Below are 17,350 nucleotides of genomic sequence, written 5' to 3' on the forward strand. Positions count from 1 at the left end.
CTTTCGAAGAAAACGGAATGAGTATACCGAAATCGCGGTAAAACCAGAAAGTGAGTAATTCCTCGTGTTGAAGTAAATCGAATATATAAATTTTCTACGTACTATAACATCGTATTTCATATTCCACATTACGTATCCTACAACCAATAGTGCAATTACCATACCTAATATCTTAAAAGTTATATATGGCACCACGATCTCTGTCCCGCTCTATTTTCCCACATTATTCACATACTCTGATTAAGCGAGATTTGAGCATCGGACTGACACGACTGAGGAAAGCGAATTTTGCTCGTGAGAAGTGGAAAGTGAAGATTTAAAGCACCGAACTTTGTATTTGTAAGACTTGTCTATGAATAATAAGCCAAGATTCATCGATAAATACCCTTTATTCAATCGGAGTAACATTTATACTTACTTAAAGCATGTCATTGAACTTATATATTCGTACAACTTTATCAACGGCAACAATAATAATCGTAATAATGACGAGAACGTAACGACAATAATGGTAATAATGGTAATAATAGCAATAATGTCGTCGAAATGGTAACTCTCGGGAAGAACGAGCTCGTACTGATCGTGAACGTGTTGCTCGTCTGCCTTCCCACTACCTGTATGCGGTTCGTGTTGAGCAAAAAAATAGATCTAATCACAGTGACGATGGTAATTATAATCGTAATAATAATGACAATGACAAGAATAATGATAACGTCGAAGATTAATCGTAATCGTCGGCCGACTATCGCTATATTTTTTAATTTATTATTACTCTCACTACACGGTGTTTGGTTAAAGTATATACCTCTTCTCGCGGTATCTTTCATCCCATCTGTCCACGAATTAGACGAATAATTGATTCTCCTATATTCTACTTCTCAGATTCTCCGCTCTCTCTTACTTTTATGTACACTGTCTCGTTCTACTGTGACGAAATTATTTCAGTCTGTAAAGCAATAAGCGCTGCACGGAAAATATCTTCGCCTATCTCGGTTATGTCGCGTTTCTTTCTATCCTTTGTTTTAAACTAGTACTCGTGTAATATAACGTGTTGCTTGGTAAACGTCAAAGATAATTTTACGCGAACGTCGCCATCGACTTTTTTCCTCGTTCGTCTCGTATACGTATCGATGCCAGAGAAATAAACCAGAAACGCTTGGTTTGCCGGTTCGACGACGTGTATTGTCAGAGATTTGCTTTTCTTCATCGAGCCTTCGACCGTTAAGCATCCAAGAGGCAGAAGATATTCGTCGTACCGCGATACGCGCAGGAACGTATCGATATTTACACGTTTGGTTCCTCGCGTGCTCCGCGGTCCATTAAAAACGCCAACTTACAACGTAGAGAGACGTAAATGTATCAACAAAAATAATAACAATTCACATAAACGCGACGGTACTATGTACGCGTATCTGTTTATCCTAATAAATTTCTCCAACGAAAGGAACAAACACAGAACGTTTCGAAACTATTGCACAAAAGAACGAGTATCCTTCGTCCCGATTCGATTGGTCGACGATTCACGACGAGCGCGAGGATCAAGGATCGTCCTCGCTTTGCATGGAGCTCGTCGATCCTCGACGCGCCCTTAAACGCTTGGAAATTTGATAAGTACACCGTGTTTGCGATTGACATCTTGACAATTAACGACCAAGCTGTGTGTACATGCACCGTTATTACAAGATCGAGGTTTCACGCGCAGAATCTTCTCTCATCGATCATCTCACGCACAATTAGCCAAGTGGATCAGCAGTACTCACCGAACTCTCATTATAATATTCGTAATCTCTTTCTGTCGACTATGTACACACTATGGACAAAGTGTTTCGCCGTTTCGTAGACTCGTTGATAATATAAATGCGTCGGTATACTCATCGCTAATATCCTATATCAGACAGTAGTAAGAGTAGTGGTAGCAATAATAATAATGATTGGGTTAGTCCTAGAAACAATCTCGGTGGTTGTAACAGTGACGATAGTAGTAATAATAATATCTAGCTGTAAGTACGCAGTAGTAATTTATAAGTAGCTGTCGGTTCTTTTCTTTCTTTTTTTTTTTTTTCCATTTTTCCATTTTAGCAGAAGCAGCATCGATAGCGGTTCCACATTCTCGTTTACTTTTTAAACGTTTAATGGCTTAACGGGTAGTAACAGTTATGCACTGGTAAGAGCAATACGTTTGTTCGATATACATTTAAGCTAATCATTAATGTTTTTCGCACTTGTGCTCCTTGTGTCTTCCAGCAACTCCATCTTTACATGACTTAAGAGTGATAACGACATTAACGTTTCCTTCGAATAATATGTATATGTATGTATATATATATATATATATAAATGCTTTCTCTGCCGTCTATTTACAATCACGATGCCTACGAGTCCTCGCGGTCCTCGGCCTTACGATATTCTTATGTTCTACAATTTCATTATATACAAAAGATATCGCTATGAGCAACGTCAGTCCGTACGGTTCTGCGGGATCACACTGGGTGATTATCAGATGATACCTTAGATACCGTTTTTCTTTGTAACATTTACTACTCTCAAGTCTATACAGTTGTCATCGGCTTATGTCGAACATTTACCGTCTTTAAGTCGACAGTCGAAAGCACCGTTTTCCTTTGGTACACGAGCAGATCACCCGATAATTGGTAAAAAGTCCTCTCGATTTCTCATTCTCAGTATGGAGAGTCATAACACAATTTATTATGCGATCAAGAAAGTCCTTCTCGTTGCTCGTTTACCGACACACGATTTTCATCGCACAGAATAGTCTTTCCATTGTGGTAAATCACGCGAACCTCTGTGTCTCTGTTATGATCGCATTTTTTTTTCCTTATCATCACAACGAGAACGAAGTTACCGCATGAAACGCGTTCGTGTCACGTTGTATCCGATCGTCGAGCTTTAAGGATGGTCTCAGATGGGTGTCGGTAGGACCGTGAAATCCTGCAGCGCGGTCTTCACCGTTTCGTATATCGGCCTGTTTGCCTCGTCCGCGCAATAACCATCGGCGGTGCACAGTGTCTGCAGCTTCGTCAGGTAACTGTCGAAGTTCTCGTGGCCCATCTTCTCCTGCGGTCCGCCCGGGGCGTTCGGTATTCGCACGTGCTCCAACAACGTTATCATGTTATCGCGTAGCGATTGATAGTACTCGGTCAGGTTGTTGCTTCGCTGAGTAATCGCCGTTGTTTCCTGCGAAGAAACGAACCTCTTTTTACAAAACATTCAGCTTATTAAATATACACTTGATCACTTTCGTAACAATGATAAAAAGAAAGGAAAATTTAAGTATTTGTAACGAGATCAATGCTATCAACTAGAAATTTCAGAATTGGGAATTTTCAATTTTGAGCGTCGGAGGAAAAGGAATCTCTCTGATCAGCGCAGATCTACGTTAACAACGAACGATAGAAGAACTGTCTAGTCTAAAATTCCTACGAATTTTAATTCCATACTGTTTTACTCAATCACGGTAGGTTTGATATTCAAATACACGATACTCAGATCCATAATAACATCATGGATGATAAAATAACATTGTAAATAGAAATTTTAGCCCAAATTGGATCGCATTCTATGTAATTGGCAGACGGAAGCTCCTCTAGCATTTCTATCAGCGCACGGTAATAATCGATTACCGACTGAGTACAAGCGTACTGACCTTTTCACCTTGCTTCAGTTGGTTCTCCATGGCGGTGATATCGGAGCGCAAGCGCAACACCTGCGATTCGACCCGAGCGTTTTCTCTCTGGAGCTCTGTGATCTCGGCTTCCAGTGTGTAGAGATCCTCGCTCTGGCCACTGGCGGTACCGCTACCACTCGTGTTACCCTGACCCGTACCCACCGCACCCCCGTGAGCCGGACCACTGGTGTCCACTCCTGAAGATAGGGCATACACGGTCCATTTTAACAGCCTGTCTATCTCCCTCTTTCTTTCTTTCTTTTTCTTATACTTTTATTTCGCTTTTCCCGATTTCCAACAGCTTTCACCCTGATTCTCGAGACACTGGTTCGACTGATTTTTTCTGCTAATGTCACTTAGCGCCATAAGTAATAAAACGGCCATTGATATTCAATATAAAGTGAATATTTTCATTGTTTTTACTTTCTTATAGTTAACTTATAGTTTTATAGTCAGCGGTGTATATCGACGTCGATAGTCTCGAGAACGTAGGTTTACTTGGAGAAAACCATCGGAAGCCAAGAAGGTCGATAAAGTCCGATCAACCCAAGATCTTGACCGAAACTCTCAAAAAGAGCTCTGTCCACACGAGTTTCGTACAAAAGCGACTTGATATTACAGAGAAAAAATATTACTAGTTACATACGTAGTTCTTGACAGGTGTGCGGGATTCATATACAATAAAATGTGAGAATGTGGCGAGAGCGTATATGTAAGTAGCGCCAGGAAAGCTTCGGACAGCGATTTGGGTTGGTCTGTGGTCGGGTTACATTGTTTTACTTTTTTCTTTTTTTGGTATCTTTTTTCTTTTTTTTTTTTTTTTTGGAAAACAAGTGCATCATCACATCGCAGGTTCGTCTTATCGCGCGACAATGATCGCTTGCTAGGCAGTATAAGTCTAGAAAGTATCCCAAGTCGCTGCATGAGGATTTGTCTGAAATATGGGAATCGGTACGGTTTCTTCTGCGAGTGGTTCGTGCTGAAGTGATGGAGAAAAGAGCTCGTCTAGTTCGCAAACGCGATGACTTGTTCTTTCGATGAAACGAGTGACGCGTTTAACTCATTAACAGACGCACGAACCTGACAGGAGTGCCGCAGGAAAACAGAATGATCGGGGACGATGTTAAGGTGATCAAAGGGTAGCGTGAGGTGCCATCATACCAGATAGAAGAAAAAAATAGGAGACACCGAGTGCTGGCCTTTTAATTTTGCAACGTCATCGTAACTTGCAGTTATATCATAAAAGAATTGAAAATTATTTAATTGAAACTATAGCAGGTACTTTTCTGTTTCTTTATGTTGCTGCCAACACTCGGACGTCATCTCGTAAAAAGTAAAATTACTGGTGTGTGGATCTTGTATGTAACACCGAAAACACATAGAAAACAAATGGCGAGTACGTCAGTCCCTTACCTTCAAAAGTAAATGTTCTCCTCAAAGCTCAATGACAGGAAAGGAGCTGATCGTGATCCCAGAATAAATCAGAATATATTATTTTTCATTATTATGACATACGGTTGCTTTTTTTTTTTGGTCTTTACATTTTCGCTTCTTTTTTTCTAATTGTCTTTGTTCTTGCACATAGTAATGTGGGAGATAGGATTTTACGGGGGCCAAATTCGTAATTGGAAGAAGCAAAGTGACACAGTGGAAGTTGAGGTGTCCAGTTCAGGTGTTTCTTTCTTTCTTTTCTTTTTTTTTTTTTTTTTCCTGTTGCCGTTGGTCAACAAATTCCGTGCGTCTCTGTTTTCTCGTGGAAGAATATAAAAAAGAACAGAACCAAACAAAATATCTCGAATACACCTGAATACCAATATCACGGAGAAAAAGGGTGGCGAGAACGAAAACGTAAAATTTAAGTAGAAACGACCAAAAAAGTAACTGAATATACAGGTAGACAGAAATGGGCGGGAAAAAGGACGGAGGTTACTCTTGTTGGTATGACAGCACATCATTGCGTGAAGAGTAGAGTATAGCGTAGCATAGGATCAAGTATAAGGTCATATATGCACAAGTTTACAAATAAACGTTCAGAATTTTGTCACAATTTTTTGCCCTCGACTCGTCCAAAGTTACTAATTCCATATATTATTCCGAATGTTTTTCCAAATATCATCTAATATGAAAGTCAATAAAAAGAAAAGAAAAAGAAATGATATTGGACGAGTACGGCGCGAGAAAAGAATAAAAAGGCAAACTTGTAATAATCATGCCTACTCTACAATTTTTTGCTTCTACTCACTGTAGTAGGCAATCACATGTCGCAACATTAGCTCGACGTGAATGAGATATCTCGAATTTACAGCGAACATTTCAATTCTTAATATGTATCAATTGTCGACGACTCGTTCACGAAGAGCCAATCGATCTGCTTTCCTTTTCTTTTTTCTTTTTGCTTTTTATTCTTCGATTAATAACGACACGCATCGATAATCGAAGACATGAACGACATCTGAGGCAGCTTGATCCTCACCGGTGATTCCTTTGCTGTACATGGTCGACATGTCTTCGAACTTTGGCTTCTTTACAGCGTGACCGGCTATCGGACAACCGGACAGAGATCTGTGAGTGGAGAACGATCCGTTTATATGACCGATTCCGTCACAGCCCGGCGTGGGACAGTTCACACCCTCGAATTTCATCGCTGTCGCCGCGGCCACCGCTGCTTTGTGCTGCTCCACCGTACCTCCCGATTCTAATACACGCATCTTGTTCCTGTTTGCAATGGGGCAGCCCGATGCGCTGCAACAAGTCGTTGTTATCGCAATTAAGGACATGTCGTTTCATAGAAAACACCTTCTTACTGAAAATAAGGAAAATAAGAAATGCCAATTTTTTTTTTTTTTTTTTTTTTGTGGCAGAAGAACAAAATTAGTTTGAGACATTACCATCGAACAAAAATGTAACTTGGACAAAGTTACTTGTTGGTTAAAAGTAATTCGTTCGAATTCGATCTGCTACGTTAATCTTAGATAAACTGCCTAGTTTCTGTAAACTGGCTAAATTGAAATAAAATTTATTAGAAATATTCTTTTTCAATCAATTTTTTTGCAAATATTTTACAATAGGAATGAAGCTATCTCGAGTCTTTCGTTTTCTTAAAATTACGAGTACTATTTCAAACGCTCAATTTTGAAAAAAGTTCCTTTTTAAAGTTTTCAGTAAGTGATAATTAGAATATTTGGTCTTCCACAAAAATCGCGAGGAAATCTTACCTGCGATGCGACAAGAATTTGCCAGTGGCATGGCCAGAGCCATCGCAACCGGGAATGGGACATCTGTAGCACGAAATGCCAACACCACCATTACCAACACCATATAATCCATCCACAGAGAAATAGAGAGAGAGCGAGCATGAAACGAGCGGAAACCGCTGGTTATTAGTCAGCGTCTTCGTCTTTGCGTTAGGAAGCGAATAGGGTTTAAGGGATACCGCGTTGAAAGGGATGGGGTCGACCTTTTTGGTCTGGTAGCGGATCTTAGCACGTGCAATGCGGTCAGCAAGATATCCACGTAGCTGCGTGTAACGTGCGAACATGGTGAAAACGCAAATTGGGATCGTGATTATGTATAACACAAGTTGCAGAGTTCGCAAGAGGCTAGAAGCTCGCTCAATTAAACCCATTCTATCTTTCTCACTAATCTTTATCAAATTTATGGAAATGAATTGCACTGATTCAGTGTTAGTTTCAGAGCAGTGATTACTTGCAATGATTTTCATAGAAAACTATTCAATATGGAAATTTGAAAGTTTTAGTTTCAAGTTTTAGAGATCGAAGGATTGATTCGATTTTGAAGTGTTGGAGAATTAGTAGAATGTCAATGATACAAACCTTAGTGGTTCCGAATCTTGTCCATCTCGGGGCTTGCTTTTCGGTTTGTTAGCCCTTGGACAACCGGACAAACTTCTGTGAGATGAATAGTTACCGGTCACGTGTCCCGAACCGTCGCATCCTGGTGTGGGACATTTGAGCTCTTGAGAATGCGCTTGGATCTGGGAACGATCGGCTCGCGGACAACCAGACAAGCTGTAAAGGAAACAAAAATTTCTGCTCTTTTAAACTTGGTCTACGTATACCATGACGATTTTGCGCTACTTTCACTTCGTTAGAGAATGTTTTAACAATCTTGTTTTATTCAATATATATCAAGTAGAATGAATAAGCAGCGCAGGAATCCCCATGGTCAGGATCACGAACGCACACCTCAGAAACATCCAACGATGGCTTCAGCAACACATCGCATGCAATTTACGCGACGTTGCCAAGAAGTCTCGAGTACTTACGTCCAGGTACCAGATATGATAGTCGGGTACTATTAAACGATTTAGAAGAAGATCTCGATGAGATTACAAAGTATCGTTCGACAAATGTTAGTTCTATTGCATTATGATTTTCTATTGGTATTTATTATTCGTCAAAGGAGCAAGACAATTCTGCTCACCGAGATCATCCACACGGACTGCTTACATATTAATAATGGTTTTATAAAAGAAGCAGCCTTCAGCGCGATTCAATCTTGGACAACTTGCCTTGCGTCCAGTTCGAACGAAGACATTGAACAGGAAGGTTTAAGGCTCGTGTCGTGAAATGACACGTCTCCATTCTCTCTCGAAACATGACTTTGAATGATATCGTATTGATTCCAACAGGTTCTTTTCCCTCGGATCTATTGGGTGAATGGTGGACTCGCAGTCGAAACGGGCAATCAACGATTCATAATTATATACACATATGATAGCATGCAAATGGCAACGCCGTGTTCCAGTTGGATCACTCATGAGGTGTCGCTCGTATCGATCGATCGCGTTTTAAGTTCATGTCAATACAAGGTTGGCCTTACTCTAGGAACACTGAAAAGGAGAGCAGGGAGCACACTCACACCTGACCCCAGTGAAACTCGTCAATTGCCAATTGTCTTTCTCTGTGTTTATAATTAAACGATTATAATTAAACAACCGTGCAACACGCTTCCGGATACGGTGCACCTTTCTGACTGTTACAATTATCGTTATATTTTATTTTCTCTCACTTTTTCTATTCCTTACGGTTCTGCTCTGACATGGTCATTGGCAACAGTTCGCTACGAAGCTGCCCACTCGAGGCTGGCGAAGCGGTTTTTAAACGGGCGGGTTCGGTGATCATATAATATATATTTATATATATATATATATATATTTAAATGCGTATATGAAAATGAATATTAATTACAGTTAGAGCTCAAGACAAACTGGTGGAAGCATCGTATCTTTGCACGAGCACGAAGCTGCTCTTCACCGGCGATCGTCTTAATGATTTTGCCATCCCTTTTCGTAGGGGTCGGGTCGAAACAGGGAGCAAGTGGTGCTTCATTCAACATGAAACTCATCTACACACTTTGGTTATAGTATATCGTACGATAAGGCAAATGGGGTGTGGAGGAATTACGTACGTGAAAAAGGTACGCAAAGAGAAACTATATTGCGGAAGAAGAAAGGATATATAAAGAGAAGGAAGACCGTGGAATGAAAATAAAAAGAAACAAAATGATTTGTAAAAATAGCTATTTATATCAAACGGGTGTTCACACGTATAATATGGTAACAGCAATATCGAGTAAGGACTACAAGACCGGTTTAGCAAGGAAGTTAGGGGTGAAGGAACGTTCTAGATAAAAATGATAGTGTCACAAAACACTTAAGAAGCCACTACGCCACGGACCACCAATATGCATTGATGCAAAAAACCCATCCATGTAATTTTCGCATTTTCGTGAGAAATCGCTTTCAATGTTTGAATGTGTTTTAAGGATGTCGATATGTGTGACTTTACGCGTGTGTTCTATAGGATGCCAAGTACTTTAACAGGAATCGAACTACTATCAAGGAATTTTTACGTTGGATCGATTCAATCAGGAGAACCAGGGGAATAATTGTGTAGCAAGGTTCCTATATGTATGAATATGTGTGTATTCATGTATGTGTATGATATGTGGAGCGTGCGTGCGTGCGTGCTGCATCGCTATATCAATATATAAATTATACATAATCGGATGACGTCGTCGAATGTAAAATGTCAGTGTCAATGTCAATGCTGCCTTGCCTTCTGTGGGTAGCGTAGTTTCCCGAGACATGACCCATGCCATCACAGGACGACGTGGGGCACTGTATCAGCTCCTTGCCATCGCGACCACGAGGGGCGGGCCGAGGCACGAAATTCAACGAGTGCCGCCTCATATTCATACTGCACCGAACAACATCAACACTATAAGACACTCCCAACGCGATCGCTCGTCTCTCGTATGCCTGCACCTAATAACTCTTTCATACGCGTTCACTCGCTACGTCGTACGATGGATGCCAGCGCATAGTTCCACGTCGAATCATAAATGGAGAACATGTTCGAGGAACTCAATGGAAAAGTAGAAAAGATCATGTTTGTCTAGATCAACGCAGTTTTTTTAAAATAAAGATATCGTCACTTTTACCACTTTTCCTTCGAACCTTCACTTATTATCGTCAGATTCAATCAAAATTTCACACATATAACAACGAAGATAATAAACGAAAGGAAATTTTTAATCTCGAAAGCTCAGTTGGAATAGTACTATTCCGGACATCCAGGGTACGAGCGTGGCTGGAACGCAATCGCTGCGTCGCGTCGTTACAGAGCTGGGATAGCAACCGGAAAGTTTTATTGCGCTCCGCAACTTTTCCTTCTCGGCCAGGGCGAGAGGGAGGTTGCCGTGCACGGATAGCGGGTGTCATAGCGACATATGAGAGAGAGAAAAAATATCCCGAAAAGTTCGGCATCCGGTCGGTGGAGAAAGGACGAAGCGCAGCAGCAGCAGGAGCAGGAGGCGGAAGGAATATATGCGGATCAGAGCACGAGAGAGCGGTTTGCTTCTGCTTTTTTCTCTCGTCTCCTCGTAGTTTCGTAGATGAACGAACTACCGCTGGGCTATGAGAAGCCTCGAAAACCTCGATGGCCCTTGAGTAGCCGCGATATTGCCGGCCAACCGAGCCGACGGATGCGGACTTGAGTGCAATTCACCGGTATGCCCCGAATGCTCTGCCTTGTGTATTTTCCCAGGCTCCGTCTAACCACCAACCTTCTCTGTCTTCATACCAACGACCTTCATAAGTCGCGTTTCCGTTATTCGAAGTTCTTCTATTACGAGTTCTATTACGAATCGAAGATTGTCTATGGAGGGGAGTGAGGTAATTGCTCTTGAAAGCATGTCTTAGAACGATATGAACTTCATTTTTTATTGTTTCGTATGATTTCGTACGTTTTGAAGGGACGACGAGTCTCTGACAAGATTACGATTCATAAGATGATACGATTAGGACATAATGAGAATTGTATAGTAAGTATTAGTAAAGTCAAAAATTCGAGAACGAATGGTGCTTCTTTGCTTCCTAGTTTATCGTTATAAAAATGAATCTACTGCGGATGTTAAATTCCTAGTACACTATAAATGTATGTAACATATAAAAATTGCCGTATTAATCGTTAAAACTAATAAAATATCTTTTTCAAGACTGCAACTTCCAAAGTGTTCTATACGCGCAACTGTTGAAAAAAGGTTAACTACATATAATTATGTTTAAAAGAACTACTTTTTATTAAAAAAACAATCTATTATTTGTACGAGTTCGCAATTTCGAAGCATTCTAGGTGCCTACATATCCAAACCGTAGACGACTATTTTAGAACGCTTAATTTAAATATGATTTCTCCAACTTTTCCACGATCTACCCCTTAATATATAAACGCGAACATTCTCGAAGAATTTGGGCAACGTTGTCGAACGGACGCGCGGAATTCCAGGGCATGGGCGGAGATTAGAAAAGAGAGGAAACCAGTGTTGCCCGAGGTATCCGAGATGCATTTCAAGGGTCTAACCTCGATGGGACGACGCAGGTCTCGCCCCATAATCCAGTGCGGTGGCAACTGATTATACCCCACCTCCTCTTTCGACCTTATTCACCCTTGGCGGCTCCCCTTCCAGCAGCCTCTCGTTCCACCTCCTCTCCTTATGCGCCGAACCGCGCCTTCTCCACTGTACCGCCGAGCTTTACGTCAATTAGAATAAGGTTGGCACTTTCGGTACGAAGAGTAATTACTTTAATTAACAAAATGGAGGTAGGTATGCGCGATCTCCGCCTCCCTCTGCGCCGTTAGTGGCCGCCACCGCCACCAACCGATTTTGCCTCCTGTGCCTTTTCAGCCGCCAATATACGTATACATTCGCGAGAGAGATTCGCGCGACCCTTTCCGCAAGGCAAGTACCAAAATGTGCGATGCTCGCATGCACGTTTAATAGACGCGTGGACGTTCCTCCGGTTCATTGGACAACGTGGGTACCACCAGAATGGGACGTTTCATTGTGGTCTGATCTTGCACCGTCCCACTCTACTGAATGAGATCAATTTTTACAACGATCAGGGCTACAAGGCTTCTCTGAGTATATTTAGTATAATTTATATAGATTTATAGGATTGCACAGTATCTAGTTTACTTAAGCTCTTACTTTGAGGATAATAGTAATAAAGAAATCAATCATCAATTTTCTTTGGAAGTCAAATCAATTATAGTAAAGATCAGGAATCTTCAGAAGTTAAAATTAAAAATATTAATTTGAAATGTTAAGTTTCTTCGTGTCATATATTACTTATTTGAATTTATGCGAATTTAATTAAAATAACAGGGAAAACGTTAAAACACTAATTAATAATAATATTTCGATATTGAATAATCTCAGTGTCTCTAAGGATGGCAGTATCGAGTTTCCGATGAACCAGAAACGCCCTACGTCTTCTCACGAGCGCGGTATTATTTTGGAAAGTACATAGATCGTCGAGTTCCTTACCTATCGTCTTTACCCGTAGGTTTATCGAGAGGTCCGACTGTGTGCTGCGGAGGTGGCATACTATAGCAGGGTGTCGGCGTGTAGCCAGCTGGGATTTGGTAACCGGAAGTTACGGGACCTCCAGGATAAGTCCCGCCACAATTGTAGCCTGCGGTGGGGTAGGGGGTATACGTGTTCCCAGGATATTCCGGTTGAACGCCTGTCATTCCGTATCCAGGGTGCGGGCTCATCGGTCCATAACCTGAAAATGACAAATATTTATAATGTAATCTTGCCGAATGAAAGATTACAATATTTATATTTATAAAACATTTTATATACAATATTCTATGAAATTTAAAAGATTAAAAAATCCCTATTACATCCTAGTGTCGTTTAATAATAAAAGTTTTGAATGAAATAAAAGGTTCTAGTTTAAACGAAGTTAATATTCAATTCGCTCTCCACATATTTACCATTCTTTATTCACTTTTCGGTATAGAGGTATATTTTAGAACTTGGAAATATCTATAAAGCTACGCGGATACTTGTCAAACTTGCAGTTCGGATATATACATATATCGAACCAACAGCGTTCGGTGAAAACGTACAATAAAGAAACACGGTGCGGCCTAAAAACTGGAGCAACGCGAGTATATGAACACGTGCGCGAATGCTCCGCTTTGGTGAAGAAGACGCGTGGCGAATTTCAATTTTATGAAAATCCCCGCCTCATTCCTATGTAATCTCCTGACTGGTAACGAGATGCAATAATGAAGTAAATAAAGAAGTCACTCTTTCACCGTGGAAACGAAAGAACCACAATACAAAAATAAAGATAAAAGAAAACGAGAAAACGCAGAAAAGAAAAAGAAGGGGATGAAGCGATCGAAAGCGACAGGACAAAGGTTCGGTGGCGCAAAGGTCGAAACCGTCCGTTAAGGTCGACGCGTCGCTTGATTAACCGTTGTAAAATCTACGCGTTTATTTACCGGCAAGAATTCATTTCGTCTGCAGTGCAAATAGCCGACGGACGAAGAGCGTCGGTGTACGGGCAACGTGGACGACGCGCGTACACGACGACGCCGAACGAACGAATGAACTCGACATGCCGGCTGTGTGCTCGAATATTTCAATTTCAATAACTACTCCCCAGCGTCAGAGTCCGCACAATATTGGCCGCGCCGGACTTTTGCCGGCTACGTGTACGCGAAATATTGATAATTAACAATGGTCGTGTACCGCCACAGGGAGGTGGTCCGGTAGGAAGGGTGCCGGTTTGGTGCACATCCACGCCGGCGAAAGAGGATGAGAGAAAGAGGAAAGGGGCGGGTATACACAGCGAGAGCAGGAGAAACGACGACAGGGACGAGGGAAATGGGCTGCTGTAGGTTTGGAATGCCAAGGCACAGAGAGACCGAGGAAAATGAGAGTCGGGGCCATAGGTGCCTATTATGGCAGTCATGTACTGTTCTGGCGAATTTTTATTCGACGGTTGTAACCGCGTATCGCTCTCTCGTTCGGTTCCTCTCTCGTCCGACCCCCGAGGGCGTCGAGCTCTTTGTTCTTTTCCCTTGTCCATGCATTTCCTCACTCGTCCGTTACATATAGTCATGCTGACGCGTCGCGTATGTTTCAAGTATATGTGCTTGTCGAAATTTAGAATGCCGAAGACTTTGTTGGATCTATGTACGTGTCGGTTTTATCTGCCCGTTCCAGGTAATTTGTTTCGGTGTCTCTAGTCAGCGCGTATAACAGCTTCTGTTGCTACGCGATGAAAGATGACGGGTTTCAAAACACGAGTCTCATTGGATTTTCTTTGCATTCTATCGCACCACAGCTAGATTTTTTACTGTATGACGCGGAATAGTGAAGGTTTGAAATTTTTTAATATTATTCGCTTTCGGTAGCGGATGTTTAAAAAATTAATAATTAAAGAATGTAATAATTTATTACACAATAATCGAAAGTTATCAGATTTCATCTTTAAAATTTCAAAAAACATTTAAATCTAAAAAGATAGAAAAAGGGGAGCACCTTTTATTTTATACCTCCGTTAAAAATTATCATTTTCAATATTTAAATCGTTAATTATTATGAAAACGACCAACAATTACAGATAAAATAGAGATGAGGAATACAATAGAGTCAGGGGTCATAAAGCGTTTCTAAATGATCGATGACGAACTATCTGGCAAGTTAAGTGATAAACAGTGATAGCTCACCAGTGGGATCGCGGTAAGCGTCCATGTAGTGGGAACCCCCGCTGTCTGGGGTGCTTTCCCGACTGTACGCCGTGACGTGCACACCGGGTGGCGGGAAGCCTGGCACAGGCCTGATTCCAGGACCCCCACTGAAATTGACCGGCTCGTTCGCCGTCGAGAAGTCCACGGGCTCGGTTTGCTCCTCGATTGGTCTGGGTGCTGGGAAACCAGGTCCAACGGGAACCGCCACAGCTTCTCCGTGGCCGGTTGGATATTGGGGACTTGGCGCGCCGCTATAATCAGATGAAGATGATGTACGATTTAATATCTCTCCCTCTCGTTGTATTCTGGTTGCGTTAGAAGAAAAATATTCGTCGAATTAAAATAATTTCAATCTTGTTCCGCGTGTATTAAAATGAATGGCCAAATTTGATTTGTAAAGGGTGATTAAAAAAAATGTTCCTTGCATAAGAGAATAGTAGATCAAATGATAATTACCTATGAAGCCTATTGACACTGAGATCAAGGGTTTGTCCTTGAGGACTGGGAACCTGAGGACTTGCAGTCAAATGTGGGCTCGCTGCAGCCTGGGGACTGCCACCTACTGTTTGACCACCGCCATATTGAGGGCTGAGACTGTTGGAACCGTACGGTGGAGCCTGTAATAATTATCATCATTTTTTTTTTTTTAATTTGCACAGTTCTACCTTGGTTTTTTGAAAATTTGTATGTAGATATTCACCTGTGGACTCGTCGAAGTGACGCTGGAAGTTGACAAATCCATTACCGAGCCACCTGGGGAGGTTGGAGGGCCACCAGGTTTTTGCATTTGCTGAACTTGCGCCACTGTGACACATTTCACTGTAAGTATAAGATCATTATGGAAAATTGTATGATTGTAAACATTTTTAAGTTTCCAACTAAAAAGATCCTGTGATTTACGCGTCCAACATTTCTATAAATTACGAGATCCAAATTATACATCTCTTCACACTGTGAATTTATCATTATTCAGGAAAAAATTTAGCAAAATTAAACATACGTTAACGTTAATTTGTATTCAAGGAAAATGGTTCATGTTCTTATGCATGGAATTTTAGTATAATTGTAAATTATAATAACAAAGAAATTCACCGTCTTCGGTCTTCATCATTCCAGCAGCTGTAGCAGCAGCCATCGCCATCTGATGTTGCTGTGCAGCAGCCGCAGCCTCCTGATGATACACTCTTTCTTGCTCCTCAGGCGTCATTCCAGTCTGTCCCAGATAATACATATTCGTCCTGGAATGCAACTGTTGCTGTTGCTGTTGCTGTTGCTGTTGTTGTTGCTGCTGCTGCTGCTGTGACTGAATCGGTGCGCAACTTTGTGTATCATATCTTTCGTAAGCGGATGTGGTGCCAGGGTCATACGGTCGATGATTCGCAGCACTGGCTACTGCGTTCTCATATCCTCTCGCGGTTGCGATCTCGTTGGAATAAGTGACAACTGGTCGCGCTATATTGCTCGCTCCAGGATGCATGTAGGCTCTCGCGTGCTCTGCCGATCTGTGATGATAAAGTTCCTCGCTGGTGGTGGCCGCAGCAGCAGCTGCCGCCGCTGCGGCCATCATGGCTGATGGCTCGTACGGAGATCTCTGGGACATTTGATGACTCATCCTCGTATCCTCGACCATTGGCATGGGATATGCGACCGTGGGCTGCATAGGCAGCACGTGATGCGTCGGATGCTGAGTAGGATGATGTATCGTCGCGCCAATAGATCCTCTAGACCCCATGGCGTCCATCGAGGACATCGACGAAGAATTCGAATCCTGATTCATGTACGAGTCGTACGTTGGCCGTACTGTGGGTGGTGGAGGTGGTGGTGGTGAATTCACTCGACAGGAAGCAGTTTCTTCCGTCTTTGGTACTAGTAAGTCGGTCGTGTTTTGACCTCTGGATGGCAGGGTATTGCAGCAACTGCCACTCGGAGTCATATTCTCGGTTTTAGGGACTACCTTGGTCGTACGGGATGAGGGATTCTCCTCCGGTGTTTTCGGAGGTTTCACGTTGATACCCGTGCTTTTCGTTGTCGTGTAGTAGTCATAGGTCAGGCTGTTTAGCACCGGTTTTGTGTCCTGCGCCGTGGACCCGTACTGGGAGTAGCTCTTGCTATCCATCGACGGCGGCAACAGGTTCGTACTGATGTATTCTGGAGGAATTCCGGACACTGTCGCGAAAACGAAATGGTTATCACATATTTTTTATCGTCATTAATATCGTGATGAAACTAGATTGGTATCTTTACTTGGTTATGCTTGCTTTTCAATTGAAGAAAAGATTGAGAAACTTTCAAACGAATATTTGTGAGTAACATGTTTCTATGAGTCTAATTATTCTGTATCTCTAACTTTGCAAATTAAAATGCATAGAGTAATGACAATTACTCGACAATAGCCACTGACAAAAAAACGACGTGGCTTATGTGTACCCTCGAATGTTCGGTTTGGTAGAAGTTCACGCGAGAGCTATCGAGAAACGATCGGAGGATTAGTTTCGCGGCAGTCTTGGAGCTTATAAGCCCCGATCCGATTTCACGGAGCGGCTCCATCCGTGGATTTTCTCTTGGGGCGAATTCCAGGCACGTTGGA

At 41.9% G+C, this 17,350-nt stretch overlaps 2 protein-coding genes across 7 annotated transcripts in view; one reads left to right on the forward strand and one right to left on the reverse strand.

Moving 5' to 3' along the window:
* Positions 1-370: 370 nt before the first annotated feature.
* Positions 371-17,350, reverse strand: part of LOC139989232 (uncharacterized) — a 304,461-nt gene continuing 287,481 nt past the window's right edge. For 3 of the 6 annotated variants that reach the window (XM_072007385.1, XM_072007387.1, XM_072007391.1), the window contains 10 exons: positions 15,856-16,929; positions 15,464-15,582; positions 15,220-15,380; positions 14,743-15,014; positions 12,539-12,779; positions 7,519-7,713; positions 6,901-6,963; positions 6,159-6,427; positions 3,665-3,882; positions 371-3,195 (listed from right to left, as the gene is read on the reverse strand). In XM_072007385.1, the coding sequence (XP_071863486.1) occupies positions 2,920-3,195; positions 3,665-3,882; positions 6,159-6,427; positions 6,901-6,963; positions 7,519-7,713; positions 12,539-12,779; positions 14,743-15,014; positions 15,220-15,380; positions 15,464-15,582; positions 15,856-16,929 (2,888 nt within the window). In that variant the 3' untranslated portion in view covers positions 371-2,919. Of the gene's footprint in view, positions 3,196-3,663; positions 3,883-5,098; positions 5,145-6,158; positions 6,428-6,900; positions 6,964-7,518; positions 7,714-9,595; positions 9,907-12,538; positions 12,780-14,742; positions 15,015-15,219; positions 15,381-15,463; positions 15,583-15,855; positions 16,930-17,350 lie in introns of those variants that run through there. The other 3 variants (XM_072007386.1, XM_072007392.1, XM_072007393.1) reach the window with 3 other exon arrangements.
* Positions 7,709-8,674, forward strand: LOC141445803 (uncharacterized). Its single transcript, XM_074111846.1, has 2 exons — positions 7,709-7,996; positions 8,108-8,674. The coding sequence occupies exons 1-2, from the start codon at positions 7,842-7,844 to the stop codon at positions 8,271-8,273; spliced, it is 321 nt and encodes a 106-aa protein (XP_073967947.1). The 5' UTR covers positions 7,709-7,841; the 3' UTR covers positions 8,274-8,674.

The sequence above is a fragment of the Bombus fervidus genome, chromosome 7 (assembly GCF_041682495.2).
Source record: "Bombus fervidus isolate BK054 chromosome 7, iyBomFerv1, whole genome shotgun sequence".
Lineage (NCBI taxonomy): Eukaryota > Metazoa > Arthropoda > Insecta > Hymenoptera > Apidae > Bombus > Bombus fervidus.

What these genes read in the sequence shown, in the direction of transcription:
- LOC141445803 (XM_074111846.1), top strand. Translation starts at nt 7,842, where the DNA reads ATGAATAAGCAGCGCAGGAATCCCCATGGTCAGGATCACGAACGCACA. An exon ending in GTACCAGATATGATAGTCGG is followed by an intron (nt 7,997 to 8,107) that starts GTACTATTAAAC and finishes TATTCGTCAAAG; the next exon opens with GAGCAAGACAATTCTGCTCA.